This window comes from Haliaeetus albicilla, chromosome 9, assembly GCF_947461875.1.
Source record: "Haliaeetus albicilla chromosome 9, bHalAlb1.1, whole genome shotgun sequence".
NCBI classification, from domain to species: domain Eukaryota; kingdom Metazoa; phylum Chordata; class Aves; order Accipitriformes; family Accipitridae; genus Haliaeetus; species Haliaeetus albicilla.
In genome coordinates, this window is record NC_091491.1 from 8,977,344 (window position 1) to 8,999,222 (window position 21,879).

At 48.6% G+C, this 21,879-nt stretch overlaps 1 protein-coding gene across 5 annotated transcripts in view; it reads right to left on the reverse strand.

The window, feature by feature from the left end:
* CAMKK1 (calcium/calmodulin dependent protein kinase kinase 1) overlaps positions 1-21,879 on the reverse strand; it is a 113,665-nt gene that overhangs the window by 53,241 nt on the left and 38,545 nt on the right. For all 5 annotated transcript variants that reach the window (XM_069791449.1, XM_069791450.1, XM_069791446.1 and 2 more), the window contains exons 2-4: positions 15,173-15,726; positions 3,793-3,840; positions 2,007-2,060 (exon numbers count right to left, since the gene is read on the reverse strand). In XM_069791449.1, the coding sequence (XP_069647550.1) occupies positions 2,007-2,060; positions 3,793-3,840; positions 15,173-15,625 (555 nt within the window). In that variant the 5' untranslated portion in view covers positions 15,626-15,726. The remainder of the gene's footprint in view (positions 1-2,006; positions 2,061-3,792; positions 3,841-15,172; positions 15,727-21,879) is intronic.

Consider the following 21,879-nt stretch of genomic DNA (forward strand, 5'->3'; position numbering starts at 1 on the left):
GGGGGTCTGTACACCCTCTCCCTCTTCAGGTAGAGAGGCTGAAACAGAAGTGCCCAGGCATGGGAGCCACTCTCGGGCTGCAGTGGCTTTAAAGTGTTTGCTTAGATTAGAAAAAGAAATGGAGATTAAGTGGGGATTAACTAACACACACCAGGCTAACCTGGACACAGGCTTTCACTTTTGGCTTTGATTTGACCAGCTAAATCTACATCCACGGCGTTAACCTACATCCAAAACATGGACAAGAACGCAGCAGGCAATGCTATCCTAAACTGACCTCTCCCTGCCGAGCTGTGACAACCACTCTGCCTGCCCTGGGCAGCGCACAGCACAGCATCAGGATTCCCAGAACAAAAGGACAGTGCCAAAATGTAAATTTTCAAAGCAAAATTACAATTTTCAAAGCAAAGCCACTGGTCTTGGCACTGCCTACGCTGGTGCAACAGACAGATCCGGGAAGCCACAGCTGGCACCATTGCTTTCTGCAGAACAAAACTGTCCTGCTGCAGGGCATGGGAGAGAGGACTCGGAGGGCAGTGGAGAAAGGGAGCCATCGGAAACAGCAACCACTCTGGTATAGAGGGTGAGTCAGCTTGGAAAGCACAGGGTATGGAAAGAATTGTGGTTCCTTTGCTTGGCCAGCTCCAGGGCACTTTGTCCAGATTTTTGTCTCATCTCTTCCATCCTTCATTTCAAGACATTTCTCCTGCAATTTCATGCCCACTGGAAGCACAGAAGGGCTAATGAATACTAAGAGGCATGCAACTCCCACCCGGTCCCTCCAACCTGGTATATCACTTGTAAATCCAAGAGTCAGGGAGGAAAAGCTAGCTGGGGAGTAGCAGGGAATGAGCACGCTTTATATCTCCATGGCATATTCTTATTCCCCTTTGTGTGAAGACCAACAGCTCTGTGCACTGGGACAGGGAGAAGCACACAAGTCTGCCCAAGTGCTCTGATGGGCCCATTTTCACCCATGTGAGGCCACTCCATCACAGCAGCGAAAGCAGGACCCCTCTCACCAAATATAGTACGGAACAGCAGCTGAAGTGCAGGGCCAAACTGGCAGGGCTGTGTTGAGGGCAGCGGGGTTCGGTTTCAACAGCACTGCAACCACTGAGCTCTGCTCAGCAGATACCTGCCCTGGGATCCACGAGAAACCACTGAGAGCTGTTTCCACAAGCCTTCAGGCACAGCCACACACAGCAAGGCAGCTTTCCTTTTGCCAGTTGTCCAGCTCCTGCTCTCAGCCTGAACAAAACATGCCACAGGGCAAGCCCAGGGACATGAGCACATCTGCAGACAGATTTTGCAGGAATCCCAGCTGGGACAGTTAGGATTCACATGCCTCTGAAAGAGGAGGGACAGAGAAGGAGCCTTCAGCATAAGCAGCCTTTCTGAATCTGAAACCCTCCAACTCTGGCTTCAGCTCAGCAAAGGATTTAAAAGCCAAGGTTTGCCTTCTGCCCTGCACCCTACACATCCTGACCTGACAGTGAGGTTCCGTTTGGTGTACAGGGAGGCATCCCGCAAGGCGGTAAGATGCAGGGGAGCCAGGCACTGCCCAGCTAGACCACACTATTCAGCATCTTTCTAATAAATTCCCCCATTTCCTTACAAAACATGCCTGCTCATTCCAGGCCGAGCTTCCAATGCACAGCAGGTGCTGAATGCCACCACCCACATGCCTCTAATTTCAGGTGACCTGCTTCATAGCTAGAAAATGTCAAGACAAATCAGCGATACGCTTCTGCAGCCTGCCTCCAAGATCCCCGCCTGTTATATAAAGGCAGCCCACCCGATTTCCCTCCCGTTCGGAACTGCACGCAACCAGACACCGAGGCAGCAGCTCTATGCCCAGCGGGGAGGTTCAATTCCTTGCATGCTACCCAAATCAGAAATGCATATGCTAAATGCAGCAAGGCAGAGGGGACCTAGCTCTCAGGAGGGCAAAGGGGAATGAGGAGCAGTGGTGGCAGCGAGGAATGGAGGAGAGAGACACTTACGTAATACTTGTCATCGTTCTCATTGTAGGCCAGTTTCACAACACCATAGGAACCCTAAAAATAAACACAAATTGCAGTCAGTTCAGCAGCTTCACCTTGTCTCCTTGCTGCTCAAAGCTGGTAGACCGTGGCCTTAGACAGGGGAAAAAAAAACCCTTCAAGGCCCCAGGCCATACCTACCCTTGAGCAAAGTCTGCAGGTGATGTGACCCCACAGCGAGGTCGTACGTTTTGGCAGCTCTGTTGAGCCACAGGGCATTTGAGAATTAACAACGTCTGGAGGAGTTGAGTGTTAGTCCATCACCTCCTGCCCTGAGCCAAAGCCACTGTGTCTGTCTTCACTCAAATGTGGGTGGGGAGCAGAGAGAATAATTTTCAAGAAGATTTTTTTTTTGTGCAAGTTTGGAAATTCTGCATGAACACTTCTACTGTAGTTCTGCGCAAGACCATTTTCAGCACAAAACCTGTCCATTTGCTGTCACGAGATGGAGTTCAGTGAGGACCAGATGCCTGCTTTCCACCAACTGCATGTTGCCCAGGCAGATGCAGACCTGGATTGCTGCTGTATCCACAGCTCCAGCAACAGCCTGAAGCCAAACTCCATCCTAGTCACTTTTTTTGCAGTTCTGCGTCTACACTATACATTTTATGCAAGTGAGACATGACACCATGGCAAGGTATCATTGCTGACAGATGCCTGTTGAATAAATGAGTGGGATGAACACTATAGCCTTCAAAACATTTCTCTTGTCTTCCCTGAGGGCTGGAATGAAGGTCCTGTTCTCAGAGGAGACAGACAAGCCATCTGGCTGATCCAGAAGCACAGCAGGTCCAGCACACCCTCCACCAACCCCAGGGTGCCCATCTGCTCACTGTGACCCACAGGGAAAGAGGAGGCAGGGGCAAATCCACCAGAGAGAAGGCCTCACACTCTCCTTAAAACATACTTAAGCCAATGACAAGAGCCATAACTGGGTCTGAGGCTGTATGTGAGATTCAGATGATATCTGCTGTACTACTAGCAGTGTTATCTCTAGCCTTACACCCTGACTGCCAGCAGCCAAACACACAGCCCACTGCCCACACAGGAAGGGTGCCTCCTCCCACAGCCTGGGGCCTCTCACTTTGGAGAGGAGTTTGGGCTAATGAAGATCTTGAAGGTCTCTGCAGCTCAGGGTGCAGTCCTTTCTGACTGCAGTGTTCCAACTGCAAAGGTAGGTACAGCTTCCAGACAGCACTGTCACCCGCGGACCCATCTGCAATGGTGGCAGACGTCCAAATGTGCAGGTGTCTGAACTGCTCACCAGCCCAGACCTCTAAATAACTTGAGGAATCTCTTCTGAATCATTCTGCAGCTTTTAAACATGGACTAGAATTAAACTAGCATTTAATTCATGGACTTAAAAACTTAAACTAGTCCTGATGGGGACCATACACCTGCCCTGATCTTTTTTTGGTTTTCTTTCCTTGTTGGGTTGTATTAATGCATCAAAGGCTCTTAGTGTTACATTTGGCAAGCAAACACCCTGGAAGGGAGCCAGCTTAACCACCTTCAGAGGGAAGGAAAATAAATTTAGATTTCAGAGGAAGTAGCTCCACTCTGACCTTGAACAAAACTTGCTCAAACTAATAAGGCAAAAAACAAATGAAAAAAAAAAACCCAAAACAAACACAAGTTGCAAGGAGTCTTGGCCAGTAAGATCCCTTGGGCTGGCACAGTCTTTCCACCCATACTTGTGTGTGTGCATGCAGGTTGCTTATGACAAACATGAGCTCCAATAACGTACCTTCCCTATTTCACTCTGCAGCTTGTACTGGTTTAATTGCACGCAGTCCTGCAGATCAAAAGGAGAACAAAGTTAGAGTATTGGTAAAAGGAAATTACTGAGTTTGAATCAGTATCAAGTAGAGGCAGAGTGCTGAATAATGAAAGACTAAATCTCATTTAAACTGCTATATGTTGCACTATAAGCACTGCTTTTTTTTTTTTTTTTTTTTTTTTGACAGCCCAGGACAAAGCAATTATGGGCTGAATTCTGACTTGGGTTACGCTGGCTTAACACCAGAGGCCGCCTCCACCACTATTCCCCAGCATCACTCCGGATTCAGCCCAATGAGGCTGACAGCAGCTTCTGGCCTCTTTACATTAACCATCTACATTGGACTGTGCTGAATACCAAGTAGAAAAACACCTGTCCCCAACTCAACGGGGGTCTCACAGCCTGGCAGCTCCCAGCACCCAGGCACCCATGGCAGCCCCAGGGTCACAGCACAAGCCCATGCCCTTCCCAACATCAGCCTGGCAAAGACAGGGACCCTCTGCAGGCCATGCATGAAAGCTGTGACTGCACCCAGAGGAACCCTCACCTGGATCATGGGATGCTCTTTGAGGAGAGCACATGGAGCCAAGCTCCTTTGCTATGCAACACAAACAACAGTAGATTCCCTTAAGCTGATACAGTATTTGCTAAAACAAATCACCCCTAAGGAGATCTGATCTCTGTTTGCAAACTATCCAGCACTGAAACCCCAGGAGATGGGAAGGTGGTGGATGCAGACACCCAGCAAGCTGTGACAAGGATGTCATGATGGGGTGCTGAGTTACTCAACAGATGAGGAAGAGTGCAGAGAGTGATGGTGGCCACAGGCATTGACTGCTGGAAAGCAAGGCGGAACAGAAGAGCCACGCAGTCATCTGATGTTAAATCCACCCTTCCTTTAGTACTGTACTACCTAAAGGGAAACACTTCCACAGCAGCAGCAAAACCTCCACCACTTCACTTGGAGCTGACCCCCTCCCCCTCATTAATTACAAGAAAAAAATCCCAGATGCCACAGAAGCTTGAGGGGCTCAAGACCAACAGTGCAGGATGAGCAGCATGCACTGCCCGCACCGAGCTCTCCCTGCGGCTGCCGGGGAGCACCCAGGGGACCTGCCTGGCTCAGCCACTGAGACAGGGTCCGTGGGAGGACAGCACACACCTTGCTGCAATGCATAGCTCCTGGCAAAGAGTCAGGGTGCTCTTGCAGGGATCTCTGCAGTGCTGGCACCATGGAGGGTGGACTGCAGTGGCTTTTGCCTTGGTTTGGACTTAACACACAGCACTTCACTGCATTGCAGGGGAGGGGAGAGCCCCAAACTCGGTGGGATGATGGAAGGGGGGAGTTTCCAACCACAGCGCACGGTGTGGGCTGCGCCTTAGATGGGACACACTCCCCCAGACAGCATTTTTGAACACAGTATTTCTCCCCAAAATTGCCAAGCACTAAAGCAGGCTGGAAATTCACTTCCAGCCTCTGCACCAGGCACTTCTTTGGGAACAAAGCTGAAATAAAACATGCAGACAGGTAGATTAGCCTTCCCATAAACCTCAAAATAGCCCTACAATCTACAGAAGCAGCACCAGGACAGCAAAGCTGTGCCAGATGCTTTCAGTCTCTGTAAGAACAGGGGGTGTTACAGCCCCAGTCCCATGCAGCATCCCCATTGAAAGCAACACTTGAGACTCTTGAGCTGCATTAGAGCATGGATATGGTAAATGATAATTTTGACTTTTCCCCATCACCAACCAGAAAACACTAATGCAAGCGATCATCACAGTGAAGGAGAATAAAGGAATCGGGAACTGATGACTTTTAAAGCCTGCAAGCAGTGGTTTGTCAGGAATACAAGGAATGATTTAAATCTTGATCTTGTTTCCAGTGAAGGAAGTTTTTTCCACCACCCTGACAGGCAAGAAGAGCCAACTGTGAGTAATGGGGCCATAGAAGTGTATTAACTCTGCTGCTAGCAAAGCACCTATCTTTCCAAAGGCCAAAACCAATCCATCAGAACTAGAAGCAACAAGAGAGGAGAGAGCATGACCCAACAAAAGCCAAGATGTAAAGCACAAGGCCACTGAAATACATGGAAAAGAAAAATCCCATTGAATTTTGTAGAAAGGACTCCCCTCCCCAAAGGAGGGGACAGCACACAGGAACCCAGAGTATGGACACGTGGAGGACAAATTCTCCTGCAAACACTGTGTCAGCAGATTCACTTCCCAGCATGAGGCTGTGCTTTGCATCGTGGCGATTTTCACAAATTAAGCAGGAACAGTTTTCTGTTGATGTCTCCTGCCCTGGGTTTCCCAGTGCTCAGCTTCGCACCCTTCGCCTTGTCCTGTGCAAAACTGCAGTGCTGCAGAGATGGGGAAACGCTCACCAGCGTGGCTGAGACAGGCAGGAAAAGTGACCACCCCTCTGAGAAAGCCTCCAACCACCTCAGTATGTCCTGCTCTTCAAACCAGCAAACTTGCAATGACCAGGTCCTGTTATCAGGCCTCCTCCCTGGAGTAGGGATTACTTGAACAATACAGCGTTTTACATGTAGCCATAGACTTTTTGGTACCTTGTTTCAAGCTAAGGTGGAATCTCTAAAGCACCAAGTTTGCTGCTGTTTCTTGCCAGCATGCTGTCAAAGGAGGCACGGCAGCATTTTTTCCCTTCCTCCTGAAGGAGCAGAGTCCTTTGTGCAGGATGTAGTCCATCCAGCTGGGCAAAACCCCTTACAAAGTATTTAGTGCAACTGAGGAGGGGCTATGCCTTGTCCCTGTGTCTGAGGCATCAATTCCTTTGACTCTGACCATCAACTTCCCACCTTCCCTCTTACCTCTGGCTAGAAATTACCACTCTTATCCCACACCAGACCAATCACCTGAAGCATCTCTCTTGTCTTTCACTCCTGCTGAATGGAGCTTGCGAGCAATGCCAGGACACCCACCTTTGGGGAATGGTTTTTTTAAAAGGGATGGATATATACTGGGATGGAAACATCCAGAGAGGGTCCGAAGGAAAGGCAATGACAGGGTCTGCAGCACAGCCTCTGAGAGTTTATATGTGCTATTGCCGCATCCCTACTTGATCCACACCTCCATCACTCTCCACTCAGATAATTACTGGTGAGAAGCACTATCATCTTAGCTTCTGCGATGCTTCAAGCACTTGAGCTGAACGCAGCAAAAATCAAACCAGATTATAGGTGCTTTCTACCTTTTTTTTTTTCCTTGTAGAAAGACCGTAATTCACAGCTCAAGCAACTCCTGCCACGTGTTGCTGCAGACTGGCAGGGTTTTTATTATGTTATTTGGTTCTCCTGCAGGAAGTGGGATAATTGTACTATTCCTTTATCGGAGAGAAACACCTATCTCGGGCCAAGTGTTTCTTAAAGATAACATTGTACAATCCTCTTGATTTCATCACGCCAATATACTTGCAACTGCTGATAAACATGAACAGAGCAAGAACCTTAATGAGATGCTTTAATGAAAAGCTGTCAGCAAATCAGGCTACTGTGTCTGTCCCAGTGTGCAATAATTGTTCCGCCTTAAAAAACAAGATGCCCCATTTGTTAACATGTCCAAAGTATTATGCAAGAGAGGGAAGGGAGGAATCAATGCCACAGAAAATAAAAATTGATCAAAAATCATAAAGCGGTGTGAAGTCCAGAGTCCAGGCCCAATTCCATAAATGCCACTGCTGGGTGACAGAAACCCCGAGAAATTGAGAATTGAGCTTTTGCTGTCCAGGAGGAGGACATGGGAATGGGAAGGAAGAGCCAGAGCTAGTTTCCAAAGAAAGACATTTCTGAAAACAATCAGACTGCCTACATACATACATATATAATGGAGAATTTTGCCCCCTAAAAGAAGCCAAGTTCACCAATCTGAAAAGAATGACAAGTTTCAGCAATTCAGAGATACACTTTAAAGAGAAGCATGGAAAAGAAAAATGGGAACTAAAAGCCAGTAATGAAGACAAAACTGGTTTAAACTCATGCCCTCTGGAAGGGGAAGTGAAAGCAGTTCTAAAAACAGACAAAATGAAAATAAAAGCCAGAAAAGGGGTATTAGGGCTAGCAATGGATACAAATTAGAAAGTTGTTCAGGGACAGAGAAGGACACATAGCAAGCCCAGGGCTCATGGAGTTTAGAAAAATAAACAGATTTTTAAACAACATCTAAAACCAAGTGCAAAACTGGAAGCCCAGCACCACAACCAGCTGCTGGCAAGAGCACTGGCCACAGGTGGGCATAAAGTACAACACCAAGGCTCAGCATTGCTGTCTGGGCTCACCCACCCAAGACTCCAAAGCTGGATACAGAAGCCTGGGCACCTGCTGGGTCCCTGGGGTATCACTGGGAGAGTGGCTGGAAGAAAAAAAGGGGGCTGGAACCAGTGGGACGAAGGCAGCCCCCTTTCCAGCCCCTCTGCAACTCCAGCTTTGGCCTTCTCCTTCCCTCAAACCTTGCCCTCAGACAAGTTGGAAGTGAAAACTTTTAAATAAAGTTTAATTAATCCAAGGAAAAGAAATTACCAATGCCTGGGGGTGAATCTTCTTTGAAGAAATGTTTTCCAAGTATCTTTGATCTTTTCAAGAGAGCTCTAGTTTGAGCACCACAGTAAGACCTCTAGAAAAAATTAGTTTGGGGAACTGTGGGGCTGGAAGGGGAAGTGCTCCAGCCCAAGCTGCATAGGAACACAGTCCCTGCCACTGCCCTGGTCCCACCTGGGTTTACGTTTGTGCACAGCAAGGAAATCATGACCTTCTGAAGAAAACTGGGCAGCTCCCAGAGACTGGAAAAGTGCGAGATCTGGATCAGGCAGGCACTGAAGCACTGCCTCTCACAGCTCTTGATACCAGTTGCCTCAAACCAGTTGGGCAAACAAGCAGGAGGCCTATGATAAAGATGTGGAAAGCAAAGGAAAGAAAGGACAAAGCAGCAATTTATTTTCCATGCCTCTGGGATAAGCCATGGACATCAAGGGTAGGAAAATTCCCTTTGTCAGCTCGTCCTCCTCCCTGCGTGCTTGGGCTAGCAGCAGCACCGAGAAGGGAGAACGCACTGGCCCGACTCATCCTCTCCACTCCTGCTAAAGCACACACAGCCCCAGCCCACCACCACCACGTGTGGGGCTGCCCAGGCAGCGAGGAGCTGTGGTGGTGCATTCCCCCCCTTCCTTCCTGGCCATTCTATGATCTCAGGAATTCCCATTAGGCCTTGGCCTTTGTGTAATGAGTTGGGCGGTTAAGTGTCCCCTGACCATACCAGGAACTCTTGCGTAGCTAAGGTGGAAAGAGGCACTGACCGTACCAAGAACTCCTGTTGCCTGGCTGAGGCAGGGAACAAGAGCGGGAATAACTAGTCAACCCCTGACAGCCTTGGAACATCCCTTACCTGGACTGTAGCTCAAGTGGAACTGTACCAGTGCTACTAGAATCCCAGTAATTTGCTGATGACTAAAGCCAGTCATCTCATGAACCTATAAACAGCGGTCCTAAGTGAGGTCCTTTGAGCTCTCCTGGACCGCAGTGGGCTGCGACCAGCATTGCTCTCTGAGTGGGACACCTCTCAGAGCTTGCCAACTCTCCAGTTTGTGAAATTAGGAGGACCATTGCCAAAAGCTGGTGACAGGACCTGGGCAGAAACCCTTCACTCCTTGAGGCTCAACCCTCACCCATTTAGAAATGCAGAGACATTTGAACTGAATTTTTCACTGCACTCAAGGGGAATTTTTAACAGGTATACCTTTGTTTATGTATCTTTGTGTCTGTGTGCATGTGTGTGTGTGAATTGACCTAGGTATCTGGTAGCAAGTATAGTATAAATATTGCCATTTTGAATCTATAATTAAATCACTGTTGTGATTCTAGTAAATTCTACTGAATCACCTCGTAAATGTTAAATTAGTCAATGATGAAGTGCTGCTAAATCTTGTGATCCACCTTAAACTGTGTATGAACCTTAGACTGCTGCTACACACATAATCCTTTAAGACATAAACCGTTGACCAAGTCTGGGACTAGGAGTGGATCCAGCCGCACTTAAGCTCCAGTAAGAGTTTAGAAAGCAAGGGGGTCTTCTCTGAACCTTGTGACTCAATGGGAGGGTCTTCCTTACTCTTTGTATTCCTTACATTAGACATAAACCGTTGCCCAGGTCTGAGACTAAGACTGGACCTAGCTGCACCTAAGCTCCATCAGGAGTTTAGAAAGCAAGGGGGTCTTCTCTGAACCTTGTGACTCAACGGGAGGGTCTTCTTTACCCTTTTGCATCTTCGGTCTCTATATAAATCGTTCTAGTTTGATTCTAACTTGATTTTCCTTTCCTTCATCCACGTATTAAGTAATAGAGTGAACCTTGCCATCGAACTTTGTGAAGTCATGCTTTTATAAACTCCTATTAAAACACTTTTGCTAATACCCTTTAATACCCTTGTGATTCTTTAAGTCACCCAAACCACTTATTCGCGACAGGAGCTACAACGACCTCCTGCTGATCCCAGAGGCTGGAGAGACCGCATGGATGCCGGGGCTAGAAGAACCAGGATGCCAGGGAGTGGGTGGATGCAGGGTGAGAAAGGGAACATGTGAAAAAGAAAGGACGATTCAGCCAGAAGAGACTGGAGGAAGAGAAAGTGTAAAGCAATTAACTGTGCTGGCAGGCTGGGGAGAAAGCCTGGAAAAAGACATCTTTATTATTCTTCTAGCTACTCTCCAAGTGAGACTTTTCTTGTCTACCTAAAAAGGTTAGTTTGGGATGGCAGAACAAAAAAAAAACAGCATTACATTTTCAAATGCCACTTTCCAGCAAGCAGCACCTCTACCCTTTCACAGACACAAGCCCTGCCATTTTAGGCAGGACAAGCTCTGTCAAACACAGCGACAAGATGCCCATCGGTCTGTATGAACATGTTCACAGAGAGCCTTGCCCTGGTACATACAAGCACCAGAGCATCAACCATGCAGCAAAGCAGAAACTGCTTTTAGCAGCCCCAGGAAAGCCCTCTCGTCTCGCCATGCTGCCAGCACCAAACAGGAGCTGGGAATGTCACACCAACAGAGGCAATGTGGGCCAGTAACCTACACTCTGGGGCCTGTGCCTCAGCTCTGCAGCATTATGTACCCTTAGTAGCTTCAGCTGAATCACTTCTGTGCCACAGCTAAAGACAAAGCCATTCCCTTGTTAGAGAAAAGCACTGATGGGCAGCAAAGGCAGCAGAAATCCCAAGAGCCTAGCGGGCACTCCTACCAGAGAAGGTGGTGCTGAAAGGACCTTCTAGGCCATAGTCCATGAATAATCTAAGAAACGAGGGGAACAAGCAGGAAATTTTTAAAATTACAGATCAATTTTGATAAAGATACAACAGAACAGGTTAAGTACACAGTAATGCTGTCAGGAGAGCAGAACTGGTTACTTCTCTTGCAGAGTTAATATTGCAGATCCAGTTGTCAGCAGTGGCTACAAGACACCAGCAGCTGCCAACTCTTTGTCCCAGGGCAATTAGCTAATTGTTGGCTCTGCTTGGTTGATCAGGACTGCCTCTGTGCAAGACAACAAGCCCTGGCTCTGCTGCAGCCATGTTGGCCCAGGAGCCATCGTCTTCCTAAATAATAAACCCAAGAAACTCCACTCAGAAGGCAGGCATTTGGGGTATTGGTCATGGGGGATAGGACAGCATGATTCACTGCCTGCTCGCAGCACCAGGTGAATCCCCCTGCAGTGTCACAGGCTCAGCTTCAGCTCTTGGCCCTCTGATCCCTGAATGTAAGTTCTCCTCCTAGCCTGTGAACAAGTATTAAACTAGCATTAAAAAGCTCAGCAGTGCCTCTCTAACTGAACACATAGTTCTTCCATAATTCAGCAGAGAACAACAGAAAATTCACCTCTGCCTTATCCCCATATTCTGTTTCCCCATAGCCCATCTCCATTATTTCTCCAGATCAGTCAAGGATACAGAACAACTGACAGCAAGGCAATGAGCCACCACTCCTGCTATCACTGGAGAGGGAAAGCAGATTCAATCCTAGGTGGCTATCAGCATAGCACAGGAAATTTTGATATGCAGCTGTGCCAACCATCTCTGCTCCTGATGGATGACGCCTGCACATGTGCCACTGATAAAGCCTGAATGCTCATGAATTTCATCTTCATTTTTGCACAGACTAACTCACTCGGGCAGCAGCCACAAGCTGGAGCAATGAATGTCCTACCACCTGAAAGGCACTGTCTGATGATGCCAGATACTCAATGCAAGGAGAAAGGAGCAACTCCAAAATAGCTTTAAGCAGGTGAGAGATATGGACTAGAGTACAAATGTGCAGCTTGCTTAGAACAAGATGTGTCAGAGTCATTTGCAGGGAGACCAGGGGCAATACCGTGACTAGTGAGCTGGATCTTGTCAGAGTGACCTACAGCCTCCCTGCTCACTGAGGGTGTTCGTATCAAAATGATCAACAGAAAACATGACAGCAGCTGCCGCTAAGTACGCCATAATTGTATTTCTCATCACAGGGTTATTTTATCCCCCATAGGACCAAGCCTCAACAGAGAGTCCCCCATAAATCTTAGAAGCCCTGCCCCTACATCCTGGCTCTGCTCAGTCTTCCCTGCCCACATGCAAGGATCTGCTAATTGCTTAAAGCAAACGTACTGAGCAAATGTATGTAACAGACGATCTGCTCTCCATTTGTCTTCTGAGTTCCCTGCTGTATTTAGTCAGCTGTATAGCTCAGATGTGGACTGCCAGTGCCTCTCACAGCCATGAGCACAACAACCCTACAACAACCACTTAGCAGCAACTGGTAGGTCATATGCAGGATGCTGGAGTTGGACTGCACCCAGGCTGCACGCTCACCTTGCTGTCACACATCTAACATTTACTTCTCATCATTCAGTGGCCAGCCTCAAACTTTATCCTATAAACAAGCATGCATCTTCTTAGTCCTTTTGCTATTCCTTACAGAATACAGATACTGTCTCTATAAGCTGGGAAGATGAAGCACAGCTCCCGGGAGCACCACTGCAAGGGTGAGCACCCACCTCCAAACGTGCACAGCTCTCGCCTGGGCTCCCTTCCCCCTCCTACTGCAGCAATTCTCCATTAATATGAATGATGGTTTCCAATGAGCACAGCTTTGTTAAGCATCTGGGCTGCACCAGAGCAGGGCTCTAAATAGTTATATCAAAGTGACCATTAAAAACACAGTACTGCATAAAGAATTGTTGCAGGAGCAGGGAAATGAAGGGTTCCACATCTGCATTTCAAACTAAGCATTTCCTACCCCAAGGCAGTAACTATTGCTCCCCAGGATGCAGATGCTGTGGAAGAGGACAGAGTATTTTGAATTTGCTTGCAGATGGGAATGTGCTAGTCACACTCGACTGCAGTTACTTTGAAACAGATTTCAGACAAGCCTCACTCCTGGCACAGTCAAAGTACTGCAGGATGGGAGAGCTGGCACACAAGTCACGTCCGCTTCCAAGAACTGGCTCCTCTCCCTCCTCGTCTCCCTTATTAAAGCATACGGCTGCCGTCAAAGAAGCTGCAATCTCTGCAATGCACCTTCTGCAGATATCCTCTTATCAGCTGGGGATGCCACGACCCATCTTACAGCTAATGTGACTTGCAAAACTTCCCAGAGGATAACAGCTGATTTGCCTGTGCACAGCACCCATCCTCTCAGATGTGCAAGGGGAAAACACCCACTTTTCAGGAGGGAAACACGAAGCCACACAGATGTTAAGCTCCAGGTCACTTGGACCCACACTGGCGAAAGTCTGAACTCCAGTGATTTCGGTCCCTTACGACACAGGGCGGGACTGCGGTGGGATTTAGGCATCACAGCTGGGAGCAGCACAGTGCCCAAGAGCAACATATTGTCGCAGTGGCACGGGCAGAGCCATGTTCAGCAACATATTCCCCATCGCCTAGGTGAGGAAGAGTTAGATGGACGCTGCTCCTGAGCCCCCAGCTGCTGTCTCTGTCCTGCTTCAGTGCCTGGGCACAGCAGCAGAGGTGAATTCACTGGGTGAGCATCTGGAGAGAAATGGTGATGCAAGGAAAACTTGGGGATTTTTCCTCCACAAATAGCAGATAAAAATCTCAGGCAACACACAGCCTGGGCTTGGGGGATAATTCAGGTGTGAGCCTGTGTTCCTTCCCGAACTAGCTGCCAGCCCCACAGAGATGACATTCCCTCTCCAGTACTCCAGACAGCCCATTCCCTACCTAAAATCCTTCCCCAGCCAGTAGCATTTTACAAAACATTTTGCCTTCAGGAACCACCCATTTATACCACCTCCATCATGCCTGGCTTTCAAAGTAAGCCCTGCTGAAGTCTGTTTGATCTGCATGCCCCTTTCTCATATGCACTGCTGCAGGCTCAGCATCTTCAGTGCAATGCCAGGCAGCGTGGTCCGAGCAGCCCCTCTTTCTGCTCCCTGTGACAACACGTCACAGCATGTATGCTGGTGGAAAAGAAAGGCTGCAAAGAAAAGCTGCAGCTGCAGATGCCTTCCTTCTGGTCCTTCCCCAGGACAGCAGACAGGGACAGGTTTCCCCACCTGGCGCAACACAGGGAATTGCAACCAGCAGCCACTTCCATCAATACACTTGACCACTAACAGCATGTTACACCTCTGGGACAGGTCTGAGCCCAGGTCTGGTACTGGGAGAGCAGCTGCAAGATGGACGAGCAGGAACAACCTCAGCCACCCTGAGACACTCCTCTGAACGAGAGGGGGTCACAGCCCGCCGTTACCACTGCTATTACCAATGCTTTAAAGACAAAGGAAAATCCTGACAGGAGTAGGAAACACCAATGCATTTAAGCTCTTTATAAAATTAAATCATGCCTTCAATAATGGCAAAATACAATAGGAGATACATAATCTCCAGAAGCTTAAATCCGTAAAATACCAGCAGCAAAGCTGCCGTGACTGATAAAATCCCGAAGGGCACATACAGCAGGGACACGAGAGCAAAGCCATTTGGCCACAGCCCTCTCTCTAAACAGCCTGACAGGCCTTCTGCATGCTACTGCTACAACACAGAGGGTCCTGGCCCCTCAAAGGACTATCCCAGGCAGGTGCGGGGCTGCAGGAGCCAATGTCAGGACCAGGGCTACACCCAGCAGAGGTCTGGGGGGTAGATACAAAGGTGTTCAGCCATTCCACACGAATACAGTCCCTGGTTTAGGGATTTCCCCCCCCTGCCCCCACCCTCCACCTTAGAAAAAAGTGGTGCTTTCAGATCTACTACTCCAAAAGACTGAAGACTCCCGTTACCAATTAAGAAAGACTTACCTTACCTTGACACCACAATTATAGGGGAGAACACGCCTACCTCAGAATCTGATATGGAGACCCGATTGGACTCTATCGTTGGTCTCCTCATTATACGTGGCGATGGTCCTGTGGCATAAGGACCATAACCTGGAGTGTTGCTAGAAGCCAAATAACCTCCTGATGACCTTTCCTGAAGAGACAATTTCCTACTTGATAGGACGGGTCTAGTGGGAGGTCTCTTGGGAACATGCCTCCAGTGAGCATCTTCTGACCTTTGGGAAGGCAGTTCATTCATTCCCACATCACTGTTGACTCCATTTCTTTGGACGTCTTTTATGTTATCAGAAAAGACTGTGTCATTTTCTTCAGTGTTGTCTTCACCATTTTGGTCACTTCTGTCTGGGCCAACAGCCACATCCATGGCTGCTACCCGCTCTGCCAGCTCAGTCTGCGTGTCTTTGCAACACATGTCTATGCAATCATCCATGGCATTTGTTGGAGAGTCCTCCATCACTGCGTCCAACTTGTATGGTCTCAGATGGCACTGCAGAGAGCTGCGATGCTAGCACTCACAGACAGCATGTGGCATGAAGGAATCTCTCCATGAAATTCCTAAAAGGAAACACAAACAGAGGTAAACCGAATAATAATGTTCACTCAACACAAATGCTGGCTTCTTCCAGTGTAAAAGAAACGGAAGGCAAAACGCTGACAGGCTATTAACAAATTGCAAACACTCAGCAGGAAAGGCAAACCCAAGCATCGAGCTAGATATGAAAGTGATAAAGATGAGATTTTTATCTGATGTGCAACAAGTGACACAGCTAAAGAGAACTTCTTCTGTAGCTGGACCAACGGTCAACCAGAGCTTACAATAAAGAGAGAAGTATAGCTTCCTAACAAGCCAAGGGTAAAGGGTCAAACTTTTTACCTCTTGAATTCTTATCTATAGGGTACAAGAGCTTCTGGTACGTATCCAAACCCAATGAGCATAACAACAAATCCATAGCCATTTAGGGCTCCACAGTACTCTCTCCCTTGCCCTGTAGGGCCCTAGAGAGTGTCACAGAATGGCTTGGAAACCAAGCCATGGCTGGTGACTTCCAGACTCTCAGTTATTTGCAACATAGTCAACAGCAAACGCAGAATTTAAAAGCAAGTCTGGTTCCAGGGTCACCCCTGGCCCCCCACAGTTGCAGCCTGTGTGCAAACACACGTTAACCTTGCTGCCCACCATGTATAAAAGCTACACTGAATTGCTAATCAACAATGCTTAATGATTACCAGCATGTGGGAATCAGCTTTTCCTTTGGAAAAGACCTACCAAACACAAAAATGCAATACAAAGCTAAAACTGCTGAATAAAATCACTGTTTCCTGGATGCTAATTTCAGTTTCAATTTAAAACAGATTTCAGTCTTCCCAGCACAGTCCGGAGCAGGAAATGATCCTTTTCAGCACATGGCTGTCATCCCTTAATCACCCCTGAAGATGCAGTGCTGCGGGATGCATCATCTCAACCCTCTTCCCAGTTTCTAGGGTCAGTGGGGAAGAACTTAGTTTTAGTCACAGCATCCTGGACTGCATCCAGTGAATTTCAATGTCAACTTAACTCTGAAATATTGCAACCTTTGGTTCTCTACACACAAAGCAGGTTGTGCATAAAAATCCCTGCAAGCCAGGTGACACTTGCATTGCCCTGTTTTCACGCTGGCTACGTTTAATTTACATGAGGAAGGGTGGGCGTGAGCGAGTTCAAAAACCCCCATCCAGCATCAGCCTCGGAACACACACGACACCCTCGTTGAGGAGCATGGAGCAAAGGCTGAGCCCAGCTTGAAGCTGTCCAACAATGCTCACTTAAATACACTACAGCTGAACTCTGCTGCAAAGAGAGACGACCTCCCAAGTCGCCCACAGAAGTGCAGCAGCCAAGCTCAAGCAATCTTTTATATCAATTAGGAAACTAGAGAAAGATCTGGATGGGAGGCTTCACCCTAGGTCAGGTGCCAATCAAGAGGGACACACACTGGGCACACAGTGTCACAGAAAGGGAACACCCAACTCTAACACGTTCCTCCCCATAGTCCGCTGTTCACCTCCTTCCCCTCCTTCTCCACCCGGGAATAATCTTCCCCCCTTCTCCTGCCTTTTCTGAAGGCTTGTTTGAAACAAATTGACAGAAGTGTCACTCACTCAAAACAGTAATGAAATGGTAAGATCAGCTTTAAAAGCTTCTATTAAAACTATATTTAAATCCTTCAATCCCAAAGGACAAATCCCTTTCAGAGCCAGGATGAAGGCATTGGGGGGTGGCTCACAGCAGCGAGGGAAGGGGTGCAAGGTTTGGTCCAACACATACTGCACCTGGTCCCACAAACCCACAGGCAAAGCAGCACAAGCCTCCCCTCTGCTAGGCCTCCCTCCTCTCCCAAACCAGGCTTCAAGGTAGAAAGCCAGCTGCAGCCCTGCACTTGCTCAGCGATGACCTTGTCCTTCGAAACAGATTCACAGGAAGCCCACAGAGGGCTTGCTGTCTGCAAAATGCTCGTGCGAGGTTTGCACTTGGAAAGCTTCTGAGCTGACCTAGGAGCATCAGGTCAGGGCAACTGCAAGCCTGGGGCCACTCTGCTATCTCTGAAGAGGCTTTCCTTGCACTCCAGAGCCTGCAGAGCAGCACATTTCCCAACCAGACACTCGTGAGGACTCCTCGTGGAATGCCTGTGCGCTTGGCTTTGGGTGAAGATTAGTGCCTCAGCCCCTAGGAAGAAGCACAGACCAGCCTCCAGCCCTGCCTGCGGGGCAGCAGCTTCCCAGGGCTTCTCTGCATGGCTGGGAAAGCACCAGTCCACATCTCCGCCATCAGCAGACATCTCCTGCGCCACTGGGGCTGGGCTGCAGCTCTCCTCGCAGTCCAGCCTGTGTGTTCCCCTCAATCAGGGAAAAAATTTTAAATGAAGGGAGGGAGGGAGTAAAAGTGCTTTCACCATTTAATCCAACTTGCACAAGGGATAGGAGGAAACCTCTGATTCCACCCTGCGTTAAAAGCCTGGATTTGCTCTTCTGCCTACAGAGAAACAAACCCAAGGCCTTTCCTTGCAGCAGCTTTAGTTTCTGGACAGTCACAGCTCACCTCACTCCTAGGGAGCATCAAGAGGAAAATCTACCTGTAACTGAAGTCTGCAGCTCCCCCACCTTCTTCCTTTCTCCTGCCACAATGTTTTCCCCACATGCAGGGGCAAGGGGAGGGAAGCATCTGCCCGTGTTGCTGTGCAGCTGGCTGTGAAAGCCCACAAATCACCCACCTGGATTGAACACTTGGGCATCTCACACTGCTCGGCCAACAGGAAAAAGAGCCAGAAGCGCTGGGAACAGCAGCCAGGTCCCGGCAAACAGCGATGCTAGCGTAAGCCGCCTGCACAGCTCTTCATTGCCCAGACCAGGAACCCTGGGGTGCCACCCCATCAAAAGCAGAAGTACACTTGCACAGCTTTAACCCACAGCTCAGGCTGCAAAATAAATCTTCTGCTAATTCACAACTTACTTAAATAAACTTAAGATAAACCCCATAAATCAGTTCATCCGATCAAAACAAATAGACCCATACAGCATCACAACAAATAATACAGTGCTACTAGAAGTCTGCTAAAAAAATCCAGCAAGACTTAAAAGAAAATAATTGTTCATCTGTAGAGCTGGGCTTTGTTTCAGGTTCTGCTGTTTTGAAGGATTCCTTTTCACTGATAAATCCTCCAAAAGTGTATTGGAAAGCAATGGTTTCTGAATAAGCAAATCAGTTACACACAGACCAGTCTTACTGTGCATAAAACTCAGTACAAAAGGCAATTATTTATTTCTGCAAGGCAAAATCAACGGTGGATTTGCAGTTTGTCAGGCTGTAACACAACCGCGCCTTGCTGCAATGGGAAGTCCCAGTGAAACAGAGACACCACCACTGCCTTCTACAAGCCCGATGCTCTTCATGCAGTCAGCAGCCTGATACCCCACAACACTAAACACCTGCTGTACATCAGAGGATTATGCTGCAGACATGAACTAAAGCTGCAAACAAGCTTATATGAGCAAAATTAATTTACTTACACATATCTTATTTACCATTTTTTCCTGTAGCTACTCCTCTGTTGCAGGCAGGCTGCCACTTAACAGTGGTTTTTGCAATATATTTATCAAATGGCTGCACGTTTCCCAGACAGGCGCTGAGCAGAGCATGGTACAAAATACCCTTTTGAAAGGAATATGATTCTGGAGAAAATCTCTCTGTATTGTACATGGGAGTGGGAGATGAGTGAATGCAATTAATTTTGCTGCTCAATAAAGTATTTCAAGGCATTGTTTGAAAAATAAAAAACTGCAAATCTAGTTTACTGCTTGGTTCTTCCATTTGGGTAACTAGAAACATTCCTATGAGGAAGGACGGGGAGGTTAAAAGGCCCTGGGCCTTGGCAAATCCAGCTTCCTTTCCTGATTTTGCTACAGGCTGCCCAGAAAAGTGACTTTACAGCTTCATCTGTTGCAGTTCCCAGGTTAAGAAGGATGACGCTGTCCTCAACTCACCGTGTCCCGCTTCCCCTACCTGCCTCTGAGAACATACCTGCCCTGTGCTGAGGCACCAAGGGCCTTTGCAGTAAAAGAAGTCACAGTGAATAATAACTATAAAGAGCATTTGCATGGAAAGCTTCAGGCAGCAATTTTGTTGCGGCTCAGAGTTGGAGACTTCTTCAAATGCCTGTGGATGGTGTCCTCCATGCCAGCATGTGCACCGGCAGGGACATCACACTGAAACCCTGTTTGAAGGCCACAGCCATTAGGTGCCTCTTGACCACGCAAGACCCACAGGCACTCTCACCAAGTCAGGTCCCAAAGATCACAGAAGGCTTTAGTCTGCCGCTTTAATGTACACTACCAAGGTCAGGAATCAGGTCAAATTTTCTAAATGGTGCAGGCAGCCATGTACCAGGACAGGCTGCCTGGAGAGGGGATGTCATCTCCATCGCCAGCATCCTTCAGCTCAGGTCAGACTCCCCACCAGGAAGCCAGTCCTGCCTTGGGGCAGAGCTGGGCTGCACATCCAGCCCTATCTTGTATCACCCTGTGCTTGTCTTGTGTTTCCTTCGGGTGATCCCCCACAGAAGCACAGCCAGGGTGAAGAATCTGCTCTGACTGCTGTCAACTGGCACCAGAAACTCCCTTTAAGGAGAGAAGCGGCAAATCCTGGGCTGGGCTGCCAAATCCTGAACAGCTCCTCGAATGACATTTTTGAAATATTAGGTCAGCAAGTCCCTTCCAGAGCCCAAGCTGTCTCCCCACACCAAGCAAATACAGCCTATGACTATTTCCATCCTGGAGTCTCTCATGCGCTCCTTATTCTGCAGTTGGGTCTGCATGACTTACCCAAGCACTCAGCATTAGTCCACTGTTCTGACATGAGGGAGATATTTCCACACCCCCACCCTGACCCTATCAACTTCCTATACATGGGGAGACGCTTGCCCCAAATCCAGCCAGCTCACTCCAACACCTTCAGTCTGGAGAAGCTGAAGAGGAACTTGCATCCCACAGCCATGCACTGGACCAACATCTGAGCTGCCACGAGCCCCACAAGCACAAAGTGGTTTGCAACACATGGGTCTTCAGACCTAAGGAGCCAGCCACTTACAGGTCTCATTGCTGTGGTGGAAGAGCAGCCAGAGGGTTCATTTTTGATGCAGCAATTCAACTCGGAGCACGCTGGCCTTCATTTCAGCTCTGCTCACTCCCAACACATGGAGCAGGGCACCTGAAGGTAAGTTTGCCTCCTGCCTACCTCCACTCACACTGCTGCTGCAAGGAATCAGGCCTCAGAGAAGCACAAGAGCTTCTTGGCATCTGTGAGAACTACTTTCAGACATCCACTGGCCAAAAGGCAGCCCAAACCAAGCGGTGAAGAATGATGAGAAGCTGCAGCTTTGTGAAGCCAAAAAGAAAGCAAATCCCTGCAGACCTTGCAGAGATAATCAAGACAGATGTACACCAGTGTGATGGGTTGACCCTGGCTGGACGCCAGGTGCCCACCAAAGCCGTTCTATCACTCCCGCATCCTCAGCTGGACAGGGGAGAGAAAAATATAACAAAAAACTTGCGGGTCGAGATAAGGACAGGAGAGATCATTCACTAATTACCATCACGGGCAAAACAGACTCAGCTTAGGGAAAATTAGCTCACTTTTTATTACAAATCAGCCAGAGTAAGGTAAATGAGAAATAAAACGAAATCTCAGAACACCTTCCCTCCACCCCTCCCTTCTTCCCGGGCACAACTTCACTCCCGGATTTCTCCACCAAGCCCCCCCAGCGGCACAAGGGGGACAGGGATGGGGTTTACGGTCATCACATGTTATTTTCTGCCGCTTCACCTCCTCAGGGCAAGGGCTCATCACACTCTTCCCCTGCTCCAACGTGGGGTCCCACCCACGGGAGACAGTCCTCCACGAACTTTCTCCAACGTGGGCCATTCCCACGGGCTGCAGTTCTTCACGAACTGCTCCAGCATGGGTCCTTTCCACGGTGTGCAGTCCTTCAGGCACAGACTGCTCCAGCGTGGGTCCCCCACGGGGTCACAAGTCCTGCCAGAAAACCTGCTCCGTGGGCTCCTCTCTCCACAGATCCGCAGGTCCTGCCAGGAACCTGCTCCAGCGCAGGGTTCCCACGGGGTCACAGCCTCCTTCAGGAACCCACCTGCTCCGGCGTGGGGTCCTCCACGGGCTGC